General features: G+C 46.3%; 1 protein-coding gene across 2 annotated transcripts in view; it reads left to right on the top strand.

The window, feature by feature from the left end:
• DMTF1 (cyclin D binding myb like transcription factor 1) overlaps window positions 1-15,802 on the top strand; it is a 61,865-nt gene that overhangs the window by 15,239 nt on the left and 30,824 nt on the right. For both annotated transcript variants that reach the window (XM_077264642.1, XM_077264641.1), the window contains exons 4-9: window positions 7,146-7,260; window positions 8,635-8,711; window positions 9,293-9,450; window positions 11,945-11,977; window positions 13,344-13,453; window positions 14,470-14,698. In XM_077264642.1, the coding sequence (XP_077120757.1) occupies window positions 7,146-7,260; window positions 8,635-8,711; window positions 9,293-9,450; window positions 11,945-11,977; window positions 13,344-13,453; window positions 14,470-14,698 (722 nt within the window). The remainder of the gene's footprint in view (window positions 1-7,145; window positions 7,261-8,634; window positions 8,712-9,292; window positions 9,451-11,944; window positions 11,978-13,343; window positions 13,454-14,469; window positions 14,699-15,802) is intronic.

Here is a 15,802-nt window from a genome sequence, read left to right as displayed (position 1 = left end):
TCACTGGATCCCAGGGGATAGCAGCAAGCAGAATGTGGGAATAAATAGACAGTACATTAAAAAAAGGCCTCTTTTTTAATGTACAGTCTATGTATTCCTGCAAGTTGTACCCTATCATTGTGTTTTGTCCTGATGAAGAGGCATGATCACCTCGAAATGCGTTGACAAGTAAAACCGCATCCATACCGCATTTGGTTTCCTATCGTATATTAGATTCTCAGCAGCACAGGTTTTATTTCCACTTTCATCTCCAAGTTTGCTTACTGAATGAGAATTATGTCAGTCATCGAGCTGTGGGTCTTGTCTGTGATTCCAGATCTACTGTTCCAAGGTCCAATTCTACATCCTGAAGTGTCCAGCCTGCATTTTCCAGCACAAAATTTGAACTTAAGCTTTCAAAAGATAATTCTTCGCCAAATTTGTTCACATTGCTGCTGAGGAGGAAAGCAGTAATGACAAAAATATATGGCAGGACATGTAGGGAATTTCTGGTCAGCTCAGGGGCAGGTGTAGAGGACTGAGTACTGGTCAAAACCATTTTTGAATTCCACCAGAAAGGCTAGAATAGGGACTATCCACTGGTACTCTTAAGGTTCATTTATCTGCGCTGAGTGTTTTATATAACTACTAACTATTGAACCCGTTTTACGCCCGGGTGGCGAGCATTTATATTGGTATATGGTCTCGATCCTGGTATGTGCTGCTTCCATCCTGCGCCCTAATCTTGTCTTGTTCTGCTACCATCTTGCGCCCCCATCCTGTCATGTGCAGCCCCCATCATGCGCCCTCATCCTGTTTTGTGCGCCTCCATCTTTTCATGTGCTACTCTCTTCCTGAGCCCTCATCCTGTCATGCGGTGCTCCCATCCTGCGCCCCCATCCTGCGCCCCCATGCTGTCATGTGCTGCCCCCATCCTGCGCCCCCATGCTGTCATGTGCTGCTCCCATCCTGCGCCCCCATGCTGTCATGTGCTGTTCCCGTCCTGCACCCCATGCTGTCGTGCTGTTCCCATCCTGCGCCCCCATGCTGTCATGTGCTGCTCCCATCCTGCCCCCCATGCTTTCATGTGCTGCTCCCATCTTGCGCCCCCATCCTGGCATGTGCTGCTCCCGTCCTGCACCCCCATCCTGTCATGTGGTGCTCTCATCCTGCTCCCCCATCCTGGTATGTCCTGCTCCCGTCCTGCGCCCCCATCCTGTCATGTGCTGCTCTCATACTGCGCCCCCATTCTGTCATTTGCTGCTCCCATCCTGTGCCCCCATTCTGTCATGTGGTGCTCCCATCCTGCGCCCCCATCCTGTCATGTGCTGCTCTCATACTGCGCCCCCATTCTGTCATTTGCTGCTCCCATCCTGTGCCCCCATTCTGTCATGTGGTGCTCCCATCCTGCGCCCCCATCCTGTCAGGTGCTGCCCCTTCCGGCTCCCCCATCCTGTCATGTGATGCACCCATCCTGTGCCCCAATCCTGTCATGTGCTGCTCTCATCCTACGCCCCCATTCTGTCATGTGCTGCTCCCATCCTGCGCCCCCATTCTGTCATGTGCTGCACCCATCCTGCGCCCCCATTCTGTAATGTGCTGCTCCCATCCTGCTCCCCCATTCTGTCATGTGCTGCACCCCAATCCTGTCATGTGGTGCTCCCATCCTGCGCCCTCGTTCTGTCATGTGGTGCTCCCATCCTGCGCCCCCATCCTGTATTGTGCTGCTCTCATCCTGCGCCCCCATGCTGTCATGTGCTCCCATCCTGCGCCCCGATCCTGTCATGTGCTGCTCCCATCCTGCGCCCCCATCCTGTCATGTGCTGCCCTCATCCGGCGCCCCCATCCTGTCATGTGCTGCACCCATCCTGCGCCCCAATCCTGTCATGTGCTGCTCCCATACTGTCATGTGCTGCTTCCATCCTGCGCCATTTTGTAATGTGCTGCTCACATCCTGCGCCCCCATTCTATAATGTGCTGCACCCATCCTGCGCCCAATTCTGTCATGTGGTGCTCCCATCCTGCGCCCCAATCCTGTCATGTGCTGCTCCCATCCTTCGCCCCCATCCTGTCATGTGCTGCTCCCATCCTGCGCCCCCATTCTGTCATGTGCTGCTCCCATCCTGCGCCCCCATTCTGTCATGTGCTGCCCTCATCCGGCGCCCCCATCCTGTCATGTGCTGCTCCCATCCTGTGCCCCAATCCTGTCATGTGCTGCTCCCATCCTGCGCTCCCATCCTGTCATGTGCTGCTCCCATCCTGCGCTCCCATCCTGTCATGTGCTGCTCCCATCCTGCGCTCCCATCCTGTCATGTGCTGCTCTCATCCTGCGCCCCCATTTTGTAATGTGCTGCTCCCATCCTGCGCCCCCATTCTATAATGTGCTGCACCCATCCTGCGCCCCAATTCTGTCATGTGGTGCTCTCATCCTGCGCCCCCATTCTGTCATGTGCTGCTCCCATCCTGCCCTCCCATCCTATCATGTGCTGCTCCCATCCTGCTCCCTCATTCTGTAATGTGCTGCACCCATCCTGCGTACCCATCCTGTCATGTGCTGCTCTCATCCATATGCCCCATACGCTGCTCCATAAAGGTTGATGGCCCCCATAAGATGCTTCATAGTATAATATGCCCAGTATGCTGCTGCGATAAGAAAAAAAAAATGACGCACTCACCTCTCGTCGCTGGGCGCCGAGTGCCGGGGGCTTGAGCATGCTGGGACACCGGCGCGCTATGGGGGTCAGGTGCCGGAGTCGCCGCTGGCTCAGACCCCTGGCACTTGCTATATTCACCTGTCCCCGTTCCACCGCTGCGCGCTGCTCTTTCTTCCAGGTCCTCTGGCTATGAGAGTTCAGTCAGAGGGCGGCGCGCACTAACACGTCATTGTGACCTCTGACCTGGACGTCACAGGCAGAGGACGCGGAAGACAGAGCGGCGCGCAGCGGTGGAACGGGGACAGGTGAATATCGCATACTCACCCTCCTGGCACGTCCCTGCTTCTCTGTCGGAGATCGCGGTATGCGTTCAGTGCTTACGCATTCCGCGATCTCCTGGGCTGCGTCACTCTGTGGGGTCCAGACTGCTCAGGCGTTTGCGCTTGCGCAGTCTATAAAGTGGACGGACAGAGTAACGCTCCCAGCATTATATTATAGATGATCTGGCCAACCGGTGGATTTCTAGGTTCATTAAGGCAAGCGTTGGATCCAAGCCTGCTTCCAATCAAAATATGGCATCCTGGGATCTGAATCTGGTGATTAAGGCTCTAACAAAGGCTTCAATTGAACCCATGGATTCAATGTCTTTAAAGGGAACCTGTCACCCCCCCCCCCCCCCAGGCGTTTTTAACTAAAAGAGCCACCTTGTGCAGCAGTAATGCTGCATTCTGACAAGGTGGCTATTTTAGTTCTGGTCGCTGTAACTGCCGAAATAATCCGTTTTGTAATTTGTCCTAAATACCTTTTCTTCAGTCAAGGAGGCAGGCCTTTCCCCCCTGCTGCAGACGCCACACAACCGTCACTCAAATCCTCTTGGCGCCGCCTCCTCAACGCTGTTTTGAAATGAGCCGGCGCCTGCGTTCTTTTCTCCTGCCTTGGGCAGGCGCAGTGAGCGCTGCCCATCCTCTGTGCTCATATGCAGTCTAGCTGACTGCGCCTGTGCGGCCACCCTGCCTGTGAATCCCAGCCCCGCAGTGAGAATAAATCAGAAGACACTGCGGGGCTGGGATTCCCAGGCAGGGCGGCCGCACAGGCACAGTCAGCTAGACTGCATATGAGGACAGACGGGCAGCGCTCACTGCGCCTGCCCAAGGCAGGAGAAAAGAGCGCAGGCGCCGGCTCATTTCAAAACAGCGGTGAGCGTCCGGCGCCAAGAAGACTTGAGTGACAGTTGTGTGGCGTCTGCAGCAGGGGGGAAAGACCTGCCTCCTTGACTGAAGAAAAGGTATTTAGGACAAATTACAAAACTGATTATTTCGGCAGTTACAGCACCAATAACTAAAAGAGCCACCTTGTCAGAATGCGGCATTACTGCTGCACAAGGTGGCTCTTTTAGTTAAAAACGCCTTGGGGGGGGGGGGGGTGACAGGTTCCCTTTAAGGTCCTTACAGTATATCATTCTGGTGGCTTTGACTATGGCATGGAGAGTTAAGGCCCCTGCTGGGAGATCGTTGGTCGTAGGGAATGATCAGGACCTTTTTTTGGTCGCTGATCACCCGCTGTCATCGCTGGATCGCTGATCACCCGCTGTGTGACGCCGATCCAGCGATGTGTTCACTTGTAACCAGGGTAAATATTGGGTTACTAAGCGCAGGGCCGCGCTTAGTAACCCGATATTTACCCTGGTTACCATTGTAAAAGTTAAAAAAAAAAAAAACCACTACATACTCACATTCCGATGTCTGTCACGTCCCCCGCCGTCAGCTTCCCGCACTGACTGTCAGTGCCGGCCGTAAAGAAGAGCACAGCGGTGACGTCACCAATGTGCTCTGCTTTACGGCCGGCGCTGACACAGTCAGTGTGGGAAGCTGACGGCGGGGGATGTGACAGACATCGGAATGTGAGTATGTAGTGTTTTTTTTTTTTTTTACTTTTACAATGGTAACCAGGGTAAATATCGGGTTACTAAGCGCGGCCCTGCACTTACTAACCCGATGGTTACCCGGGTGCTGCAGGGGGACTTCGGCATCGTTGAAGACAGTTTCAACGATGCCGAAGTCGTTCCCCTGATCGTTGGTCGCTGGAGAGAGCTGTCTGTGTGACAGCTCCCCAGCGACCACACAACGACTTACCAACGATCACGGCCAGGTCGTATCGCTGGTCGTGATCGTTGGTAAGTCGTTTAGTGTAACGGTACCTTTAGTTACATTCAAGCTTTGTCTGTTAATCCTCTATTTACACAGAACCTAGAAGATAGGGTAGTTCTGAAACCAGCATATCTTCTCAAGATAGCTTCCAAGTTCCATAGAAGTCAGGAGATTGCCTTCCCTTCTTTCTTTGCTAATCCTGAAAATCCAAAGGAAGAGATACCACACTTTAGATGTAAGGGTACTGTCTCACAGTGGCACTTTTGTCGCTACGACGTTCGATCCGTGACGTTCCAGCGCTATCCATACGATATCGCTGTGTCTGACACGCAGCAGCAATCAGGGACCCTGCTGAGAAACGTACGTCGTAGCAGATCATTTGGAACTTTCTTTCGTCGCTGGATCTCCCGCTGTCATCGTTGGATCGGTGTGTGTGACACCGATCCAACGATGCGTTCGCTTGTAACCAGGGTAACCATCGGGTTACTAAGCGCAGGGCCGCGCTTAGTAACCCGATGTTTACCCTGGTTACCATCGTAAAAGTAAAAAAAAAAAAACAGTACATACTCACATTCCGGTGTCCGTCAGGTCCCTCGCAGTCTGCTTCCCGCTCTGACTGCCGGCCGTAAAGTAAGAGCAGAGCACAGCGGTGACGTCACCGCTGTGCTCTGCTTTCACTTTACGGCGGCACTCAGTCAGAGCGGGAAGCAGACTGCAAGGGACCTGACGGACACCGGAATGTGAGTATGTACTGTTTGTTTTTTTTTACTTTTACGATGGTAACCAGGGTAAACATCGGGTTACTAAGCGCGGCCCTGCGCTTAGTAACCCGATGTTTACCCTGGTTACCCGGGGCCTTCGGCATCGTTGGTCGCTGGAGAGCGGTCTGTGTGACAGCTCTCCAGCGACCACACAACGACTTTCCAACGATCACGGCCAGGTCGTATCGCTGGTCGTGATCGTTGGAAAGTTGCAGAGTGTGACAGTACCCTAAGGAGAAGTCTCAGAGTATATCTCAGCTGCAACAACCTGGTAAAGATGTCATTTGCTTTTTATTTCCTTTCAGGGCCCTAAAAAGGTATTAAAGCCCCTAAAAGCACGCTAGCTAGATGGAATAAAGAAATTATAGGTAAGCTTATTCTGCAAATAATAGGGCAGTTCCAGGAGACGTGAAAGCTCATTCTATCAGGGTTATTTCAACCTCCTGGCCGGAGAAAGCGGTTGTCTCCATTGAGCAAATATGTAACACTGTGACATGGTCTTCACCTTGCAACTTCTATAGACCCTACAGACTTGATTTGAGATCTTCTGCTGATGTTTCCTTTAGGAGAAGGGCTCTACAGGCTGTGGTCATGCCCGAAGTTTAAAGTTTCCCTGTAAATCTCAGATAGTGCGGTCATAGGTGATCAGATAAGACTAAATTACTTGTCGGAAATGAGATTTTCCAGAACCCATGACAGCACCCTTATATTCCCTCCGGTCACTGGTAATAGGTGGTCACTTTGTTTCCTTCATGGTGTTGGATTGACACATTGTTTAGAAGAAAAAAGTTTACACTTTTAATGGTGTAAATAACTATTCCTGTCACTAGTAATAGCGCTGTGAACCTGCAGATATGGAGTTAATCTGCAAGGTAACAGCGTTATGATACTGTTCTGCGCCTGCTAGCAGCAGCATGCAGCGGGGATAAAATGATCTTTATTCTCCCCACCCCACCAGCATTAAGTATTCAGCCATAGGGATGGTTAACCACACCCCCAGCCCTGACTGACAGCCGGCCGCAATGTAGAGCCAGTGTCAGTCAGGGCCGGGGGCGCGGACACAGGGGCCGCTCTGTATACTCAGAACGTGGCGGAACCAACACCAACGCCACCCCCATGACTAAATACCGAATGCTGGCGGGGAGAATAAAGATCATTTTCTCTCCATTGCATTTGGGTGCTTGCAGGCGCCGGGCAGCAAAATAACGCTGTGAGCCTGCAGATTAACCCCATATCTGCAGGTTAACAGCGTTATTCCTGGTGACAGGTTACCTTTAAGTGGTGTCCTCTCATGCTTCGGTGGAGAAGCCTTGCCTTTTTATTCTGTAGGTTTCCTGTCCGAAAATAGTGAATCTCCTCTTTAAGGTGGTGCTGACATGGCTTCTGGAAAATTCCATTACCGGCAAGTAATTTAGTCTTTCTTCTCCATGTTTTCACTACCGGATTCTATTCTTGTAAAATACACGCATTAATATTTATTTTCACTACTCCAGATGTTTACATAAGATGTATAATTTCAAATTCATTATTCATTGTGTTACTAAATATCTGAAGTGATTAAAATGGGTTTGATAAATATTCAACTTTCTTTATTTTTTTTCTAGATACTTCAAAACGAGCAGCTTGCTGACATCTCTCCTTTAGGTAATGATGAGGTGTCAGAAGTCAGTCGTGCCTGGTTCACCAGCAAAGAAGACAAAGATTCTCTCACCAACAAAGGTAAATCTCTGGTCTTGGTGTTAAATCATCATGGCCTTGTATTTGTCACATGATGAACTTTAAGAAAGTGATCTGGAGGTAAAACATTTTTGTGTTGCCTGGTGAAGATAATACCATCCATAAGCAGGATTCACAGATGTAGTTTTATTTGCCTTTCATTTAAAGAGGTTGTCCACTCCCCTGAACCAGTTACAGTATTTGCCATAAATGCTTAAAGATTATTCTCCTAAATAAGCCTATATACCTTTTCTGCCAAGATTCATGTCTTCCTGCTTCTCTTCCTGTGCCCTAGTATCAGCATTGTTGTACTTCTTCTTCTGAATCCTCTGCTCCCTTTTTACTACATTTCCTCTCATTCCTTGTACTGGGCTGCAAGCCAGCAGTGAGCACAAACTTGTGTCTCCGCATAAACCCTCCCACTTTTCCCCCAGAGTCCAACACAGCATCAGCACAATCTCCTGTGTAGGACACTACCGGGAAAGACGTAATGCTTAAAGCACCATTACACCAGCCATGACAATGAGGATTATTCCCTGCTCTCCCTCACTGACATGGATGATGGGATGGATGGGGAGAGAAATCTCAATGTAAAGAATCTCTGCACTATTAGTATAATGATGGCAATTGCTTAATCCGCAGTGCCATACACCACAACAACTTCTTAACAGACAATGCCATACTCCAAAGACAACTGCTTGAAAACAACCTGATTAAATTGCTACCAATTTTGGAAATTTTTCAAAGCGTCTCATAGGAAAATGATGGCTGAATCACAGATTAAGAAATAAAAACAAGATTGCTAAATAGAACAGAATAAAAATAGCATACTAAGGTGAGAGATGGTAAGTAAATTGCCCTCACCATGTGTGTTAGAAAAGTTCAATGTGTGTCCGTATCATGAAAGACCTCTAGTAGTTGTCTGGTGGATATAGCAAGTTTCTTCAGAGCTTCAGACAAAGCCGGCTGTAGGAGGAGACATCACCGTGGTGCAGGAAACAGGAATCTAATGACAGGTTACTCATAAATAAATCTTTATTTCTACACCTTTCTCACCTACTTAAATTAGTGTTCCAAGATTAGGTTCCATAACTTAATTTTGTTTTCCTTCTTGTATATAAGCTTTAAGGGTTCCAGTATTTTTAGTTGTTATTGGGGAACTCTTGGCAAATAAAATCAGCCACCTTTTTGGTGCAAACTTTACCTGCCAGTCCAAGTTATCATTCTTCTCCCATGAAGAAGTAAAGCTACATCTTGGCCTTTCATCCACATCTCCAGGTTATTCCGGATCTTGCTTCGGGACAGTTTTATTGTCCAGGGCATAGCTGCTGTACACAGAATGGTTTGATGACAGATATTAATCTATCCTTTTTTAAGGTCACAGATGGAAGCAAGGCATGTGGTCTAAGGAGGAAATTTCACTTTTAATGAGCAACATTGAACGATACCTGAAGGTACTAGTAGTCGTTACTATGTATGTGTCACTGTATGAACACAAAACCAGCTAAAGCTATTCATGCGTAATAACCCTGAATGTTTAGCTAATCAGCAATGGGCGCAACTACAGCCAAGACATCTTCCTGCCATATTCTTGTCTTTTATACCTAAATGCGGTGTCTATCCCTGTTTAATTTATTAAGGTCCCCATGTGCACTAAAAGTAATAAAAAGCATACACTCGCCTAGTGATCTCGCACTCGTCTCCCCTCTTCCTCTCCCAGTGTTGTCAGCCTGTGACCCCTGCAGCCAATCAGTGGTGGCAGCGGTGAGCAGGAAGTTTTCACTGCCGGGGCACTAATTGGCTGCAGTGTTCACTTGCCGACCACACCTGAGGAGGAATAGAAGAGACTGTCGGGGGAACTCGGGCAGTTAGACAGATAATCAGCAGGTGAGTATGCCCTTTTTACTATTTTTACATCACATTTGAGCCCTTTGTAAAATAAAAACGTGTAGACAACCACCGCTATAACTTTTTACATGCATTTACCACAAAGATGTCATGTTTGTTTCACTGATCAGTCTCATCATTTATATAGGCTCATGGTATTAAAGATGCAACTGAAATAATTTTTGAGATGTCCAAGGATGAGAGGAAAGATTTCTACCGGACAATAGCCTGGGGCTTGAACCGACCTCTCTTTGCTGTGTACAGGAGAGTTCTTCGCATGTATGATGACAGGAACCATGTGGGAAAGTAAGGCAATTTTTGTATTGTAATTATTTTCTTAGTAATGGACATGGTATCATTATTTGTTACATTATCTTACTATACATATATGGCTTGTTGTTTCTTTGTGAAATGGGAAAAATAAGGATAAGTTCACGTGTTGTAAATCTGACGTAGATCTTGCTGCTGATCAGCCATAAATTCTGCATCTATATACACTGTGTGCAGAATTATTAGGCAAGTTGTATTTTGATCACATGATACTTTTTATACATGTTGTCCTACTCCAAGCTGTTCAGGTTTGAGAGCCAACTACCAATTAAGTAAATTAGGTGATGTGCATCTCTGTAATGAGGAGGGATGTTGTCTAATGACATCAACACCCTATATAAGGTGTGCTTAATTAATAGGCAACTTCCTTTCCTTTGGCAAAATGGGTCAGAAGTGAGATTTGACGGGCTCTGAAAAGTCCAAAATTGTGAAATGTCTTGCAGAGGGATGCAGCAGTCTTGAAATTGCCAAACTTTTGAAGCGTGATCACCGAACAATCAAGCGTTTCATGGCAAATAGCCAACAGGGTCGCAAGAAGCGTGTTGGGCAGAAAAGGCGCAAAATGACTGCCCATGAATTGCGGAAAATCAAGCGTGAAGCTGCCAAGATGCCATTTACCACCTGTTTTGCCATATTTCAGTGCTGCAGTGTTACTGGAGTAACAAAATGCACAAGGTGTGCAATACTCAGGGACATGGCCAAGGTAAGGAAGGCTGAAAAATGACCACCTTTGAACAAGAAACATAAGATAAAACGTCAAGATTGGGCCAAGACATATCTTAAGACTGACTTTTCAAAGGTTTTATGGACTGATGAAATGAGAGTGACTTTTGATGGGCCAGATGGATGGGCCAGAGGCTGGATCAGGAAAGAGCAGAGAGCTCTACTCCGACTCAGAAGCCAGCAAGGTGGAGGTGGGGTACTGGTATGGACTGGTATCATCAAAGATGAACTTGTGGGACCTTTCCGGGTTGAGGATAGAGTGAAGCTCAACTCCCAGACCTACTGCCAGTTTCTGGAAGACAACTTCTTCAAGCAGTGGTACAGGAAGAAGTTGGTATCGTTCAAGAAAAACATGATTTTCATGCAGGACAATGCTCCATCACATGCCTCCAACTACTCCACAGCGTGGCTGGCCAGAAAAGGTCTCAAAGAAGAAAAAATAATGACATGGCCCCCTTGTTCACCTGATCTGAACCCCATAGAGAACCTGTGGTCCCTCATAAAATGTGAGATCTACAGGGAGGGAAAACAGTCCACCTCTCGGAACAGTGTCTGGGAGGCTGTGGTGGCTGCTGCACGCAATGTTGATCGTAAACAGATCAAGCAACTGACAGAATCTATGGATGGAAGGCTGTTGAGTGTCATCATAAAGAAAGGTGGCTATATTGGTCACAAATTTTTTGGGGTTTTCTTTTTGCATGTCAGAAATGTTTATTTCTAAATTGTGTGCAGTTATATTGGCTTACCTGGTGAAAATAAACAAGTGAGATGGGAATATATTTGGTTTTTATTAAGCTGCCTAATAATTCTGCACAGTAATAGTTACCGGCACAAACAGATATCCTCCTAAGATAGCCAAATCTAAAAAAAAACCACTCCAACTTCCAAAAATATTAAGCTTTGATATTTATGAGTCTTTTGGGTTGAATGAGAACATAGCTTCCAAAAATATTAAGCTTTGATATTTATGAGTCTTTTGGGTTGAATGAGAACATAGTTGTTGATCAATAATAAAAATAATCCTCTAAAATACAACTTGCCTAATAATTCTGCACACAGTGTAGCTATGGATTTGGTTGCTGAATCACCACTGATTTCACACATACCACTCTGGAAGTGTAACAAATTCACAAAAGAATGAACATAACGTGGATTTGTAAAATCTCATCCATATACCTTACTATAATACACTGTGGATTTTACCTGAGATCATAAGGTTAAATCTGCAGTCTGAATGAGCCATCATGCTGTTTTTTTGACTAGGCAAATGTTTGATACTGTAGAGCAAAGTGTCCCTTGTAATTTCTGACACATAACCTCATCTCATGTCAGTGAGCTTTTACCTACAGTGTACTTTATGGCACTGAGTCACTATCGTATTGATGACCTATCCACGTTATTGGTCATCAATACATCAATACCAGATGTTACCAGCTCCAGCTGTGACCAGAGCGGAGCAGCACAGCTCTGTACGTTGTGTAGTGGCTGCTGACACTGATGAGCCAGAGCTGGTAACTTCTGATCAGTGGGGCCACTGGGTATGGCACCAGCACCAATCTGCTATCATAAGGATATCCAAGTTTTAGCATATAGGTTTATGTCATTATGCAACCATGTTCTAGCAGTATAGCATAGTGTATTATTAAACGTCTTTTATTTGGTAAATGGTATTCCCTGGAGTTTGATACTTTAGTTGTCATGCCGTCATCAGAATATGGGGTTATTTGGAGTGTTTCTTGTTTTGCAGATACACACATGCAGAAATTGAAAGACTGAGAGAGTAAGTAACCTAAGCTATATATTTTTAGATGTGAAGGGGTTGTCTGATTAAAAAAAACCTATCATGTCTCCATCAGATAGGTGATTACGTTTTGATCTGTGGAGGTTCAACCACTGGGACCCACACACCCACAAATTGACTTTTTTCGGCAGCCCCATAGATATTGGAATGCTGTTCGGGCATCCGACTCACCACACCTTTCTGAAACGGGTATAAAAATTCCCTGATCTGAATCTGAATTGTTTTAATTGGACAACTTTTTTAAGCTCAGCAATAAATTGTGCTGCTTTTTTGCCAATGAGCAGGTATTAGGATTTCAGTAAATAAATCATCTCATTTCCATTTCAATTTTCCAATGTACTATCAGTTTTGTTGCAAGCCACAGCTGTGATAGTGTGCTGTAGCTGGGAAACTGTGCTGTAGCTGTGATAGTGTGCTGTAGCTGTGATAGTGTGCTGTAGCTGTGATAGTGTGCTGTAGCTGTGAAAGTGTGCTGTAGCTGGGAAACTGTGCTGTAGCTGTGATAGTGTGCTGTAGCTGTGATAGTGTGCTGTAGCTGTGATAGTGTGCTGTAGCTGGGAAACTGTGCTGTAGCTGTGATAGTGTGCTGTAGCTGTGATAGTGTGCTGTAGCTGGGAAACTGTGCTGTAGCTGTGATAGTGTGCTGTAGCTGTGATAGTGTGCTGTAGCTGTGATAGTGTGCTGTAGCTGGGAAACTGTGCTGTAGCTGTGATAGTGTGCTGTAGCTGTGATAGTGTGCTGTAGCTGGGAAACTGTGCTGTAGCTGTGATAGTGTGCTGTAGCTGTGATAGTGTGCTGTAGCTGGGAAACTGTGCTGTAGCTGTGATAGTGTGCTGTAGCTGTGATCAGTCCTGTATCTGTGTGCCCGTTACATGTCCAGGACAGACCTCTATCCTCTGAAAGTGAATACATTTATTTACTAAATCCATCTTGCTCCTTTGAGTTCACTAAATGGAGTAACTATAGGGGTTGATGTTTTAACACTTATTCCTATTCTAAATTTAAGGACTCAACATTCAGCTTGTCCCCAGGCTGAGAAACGGGCAATGATCCTTTTCTTCTTTCTGCCTGCACAGCAATTATAGACTGGGTTGATCTTTTAGAGAAGGGGATGTGTGTGCACGGATAATTGGCCAGCTCTGTGACAAATGTAAATATGTGTGCAGTGATAATAACGGCTATAATAGCCATCCTTTGGTCACAGTATAGTAATAGATAACCAGCTGGTCACGGCTGTCTCAGTGCTGTAATCCTCAATGACCAGCTGTGTAGCAGCCAATGTTTCATCTCTGCAGTGCCACCAAAAGAAGAGTCTAATAATATGATTGCCTTTTATCTTATTCAGGCTTCGTGTGAAACATGGGAATGACTGGGCGACAATAGGAGCTGCTCTGGGTCGGAGTGCCTCATCTGTAAAGGATCGATGTCGACTAATGAAAGAAACCTGTAAAACAGGTGCAAGTCTTTGTCACTAAAAAGTTATCATTTCAGTTGGATTTGTACTGGTCTTGCTCTTGAGTTGCATAAGTATATTATGTATTTTTATCTAAGCAGGCTTTTACCAAAGTCCCTTTTTTCACAACCTGCTGCGTAGACTAATATTTAAAGCATTATTCCCAGTTATCGCCTATCCATAGAGGTCAAAACCCCACCTTGCACATCAATGGTGTTTTAACTTTTGGGACCCCCACCAATTCCAAGAATGGGGCTCAGAAATGTCCTGTCGGACATAAACGGACTGCCCTGCGTGCACGTCACCGCTTCATTCATCGTCTGTGAATGCCAAAGGAAACTGAGTTCATTTCAGAGCCATGTACTTGGGGTCCATTGGGGTACCAGCAGTTGCAATAATCAGTAAGTTATCACCTATTCCATGAATAAGCTAAAATTAGCAATTTTAGGAATTATCTTGTAAAAAAAAAATATCCTGCCTACCTGCTTCTGCCACTAGAGGAGGCTTGTGAATGTCCGGTGCTATTATTGAGGTTGGCGTACAGCGAGTGCAGTTGACTCCCTCTAGTGGCAGTTGCAGATGGCCTGGATGTCAAGCATATGTTTCCTGTGTGTAGTGCAGCGAATCTGTCCGCAGTGTGCTGTAAAAGCTGCTGTCACCTATTACACCATGTATTATATGTCTGATTCAGTCCATTCTAATGGAAAATCCTTAGTTAGTGTGCAGTCAGAGAGACTGCAGCTATTGCATTACTATCTACTGTAAAGCTATGACCAGTCAGTCTACCGTTGTCTGTCGTATCAGAACATATCAGAGAAAGGTTAGTAAAGTCTAGATGTGTCCTGCTGGAGATAAGTTGCAGCCTGTCAGCTCTTTGTGTCATGCCTATGTGCCTTACTGTCATATTGCCAGTCTGCAGACAACTTTGCCTTTGTCTCGTATGAGCCTTGATAACTTCCTGGTATTTGGCCGGTTGTCTCACAGACTTTCTTCGTGGGTTTATGTATTTGGCTTTTAGGAAAATGGACTGATGAAGAAGAGCGACGTTTAACAGATGTTGTACATGAACTTACTGGCACAGAAAGTGGGGATATAGTTACACAGGGGGTCTCCTGGGCATCAGTGGCGGAACGAGTGGGGACACGTTCCGAGAAGCAATGCCGCTCTAAGTGGTTGAACTATTTGAATTGGAAACAAAGTGGTGGAACACAATGGACCAAAGGAGATGAAATCAACCTTATTTTAAGGTATACTCGTATTGTGGAGAACTTTGGAAGAGTTGACACGTCATCTTCAAAGGACTTGCAGGGACTTTGCTTATTTTTACGTATGTGGACTTACTGGCAGATAGTTGCTAACTACATGCTTGTGCTTCCCTATGACGATCTCTGCCGGCTCAGAGTGGTCACGGACCACTCCTGCTGACAAATGTTCCTGCTTCATACAGGGCAGCTTCTTCTCTTCTGCTCTGTTATATCGATGAGGTGTCACTATAATAATAATAATAATTTTTATTTATTAGAGCGCCAACATATTCCGCAGCGCTTTACAAATTATAGAGGGGACTTGTACAGACAATAGACATTACAGCATAACAGAAATCACAGTTCAAAACAGATACCAGTAGGAATGAGGGCCCTGCTCGCAAGCTTACAATCTATGAGGAAAAGGGGAGACACTAGAGGTGCATGGTAACAATTGCTTTAGTTATTTGGACCAGCCATAGTGTAAGGCTCGGGTGTTCATGTAAAGCTGCATGAACCAGTTAACAGCCTAAGTATGTAGCAGTACAGACACAGAGGGATATTTACTGCATAAAGTGTATGAGAACATGATGTGAGGAACCTGATTATGTTTTTTTTATTTTTTTTTTATTTAATAGGCCACACAGGGATAGTTAGGTTAATGCGTTGAGGCGGTAGGCCAATCTGAACAAATGAGTTTTTAGGGCACGCTTAAAACTGTGGGGATTGGGGATTAATCGTATTAACCTAGGTAGTGCATTCCAAAGAATCGGCGCAGCACGTGTAAAGTCCTGGAGACGGGAGTGGGAGGTTCTGATTATTGAGGATGCTAACCTGAGGTCATTAGTGGAGCGGAGGGCACGGGTAGGGTGGTAGACTGAGACCAGAGAGATGTAGGGTGGTGCTGAGCCATGGAGTGCTTTGTGGATGAGGGTAGTAGTTTTGTACTGGATTCTGGAGTGGATGGGTAACCAGTGTAATGACTGGCACAGGGTAGAGGCATCGGTGTAACGATTGGTGAGGAATATGATCCTGGCAGCAGCATTCAGGACAGATTGGAGCTGGGAGAGTTTGGTAAGAGGGAGGCCGATTAGTAGAGAGTTACAA

The sequence above is a fragment of the Ranitomeya variabilis genome, chromosome 5 (genome assembly GCF_051348905.1).
Source record: "Ranitomeya variabilis isolate aRanVar5 chromosome 5, aRanVar5.hap1, whole genome shotgun sequence".
NCBI classification, from domain to species: Eukaryota; Metazoa; Chordata; class Amphibia; order Anura; family Dendrobatidae; genus Ranitomeya; species Ranitomeya variabilis.
The sequence above is the reverse complement of the archived record's forward strand: the minus strand, read 5'-3'. Positions and strand labels throughout refer to the sequence as shown.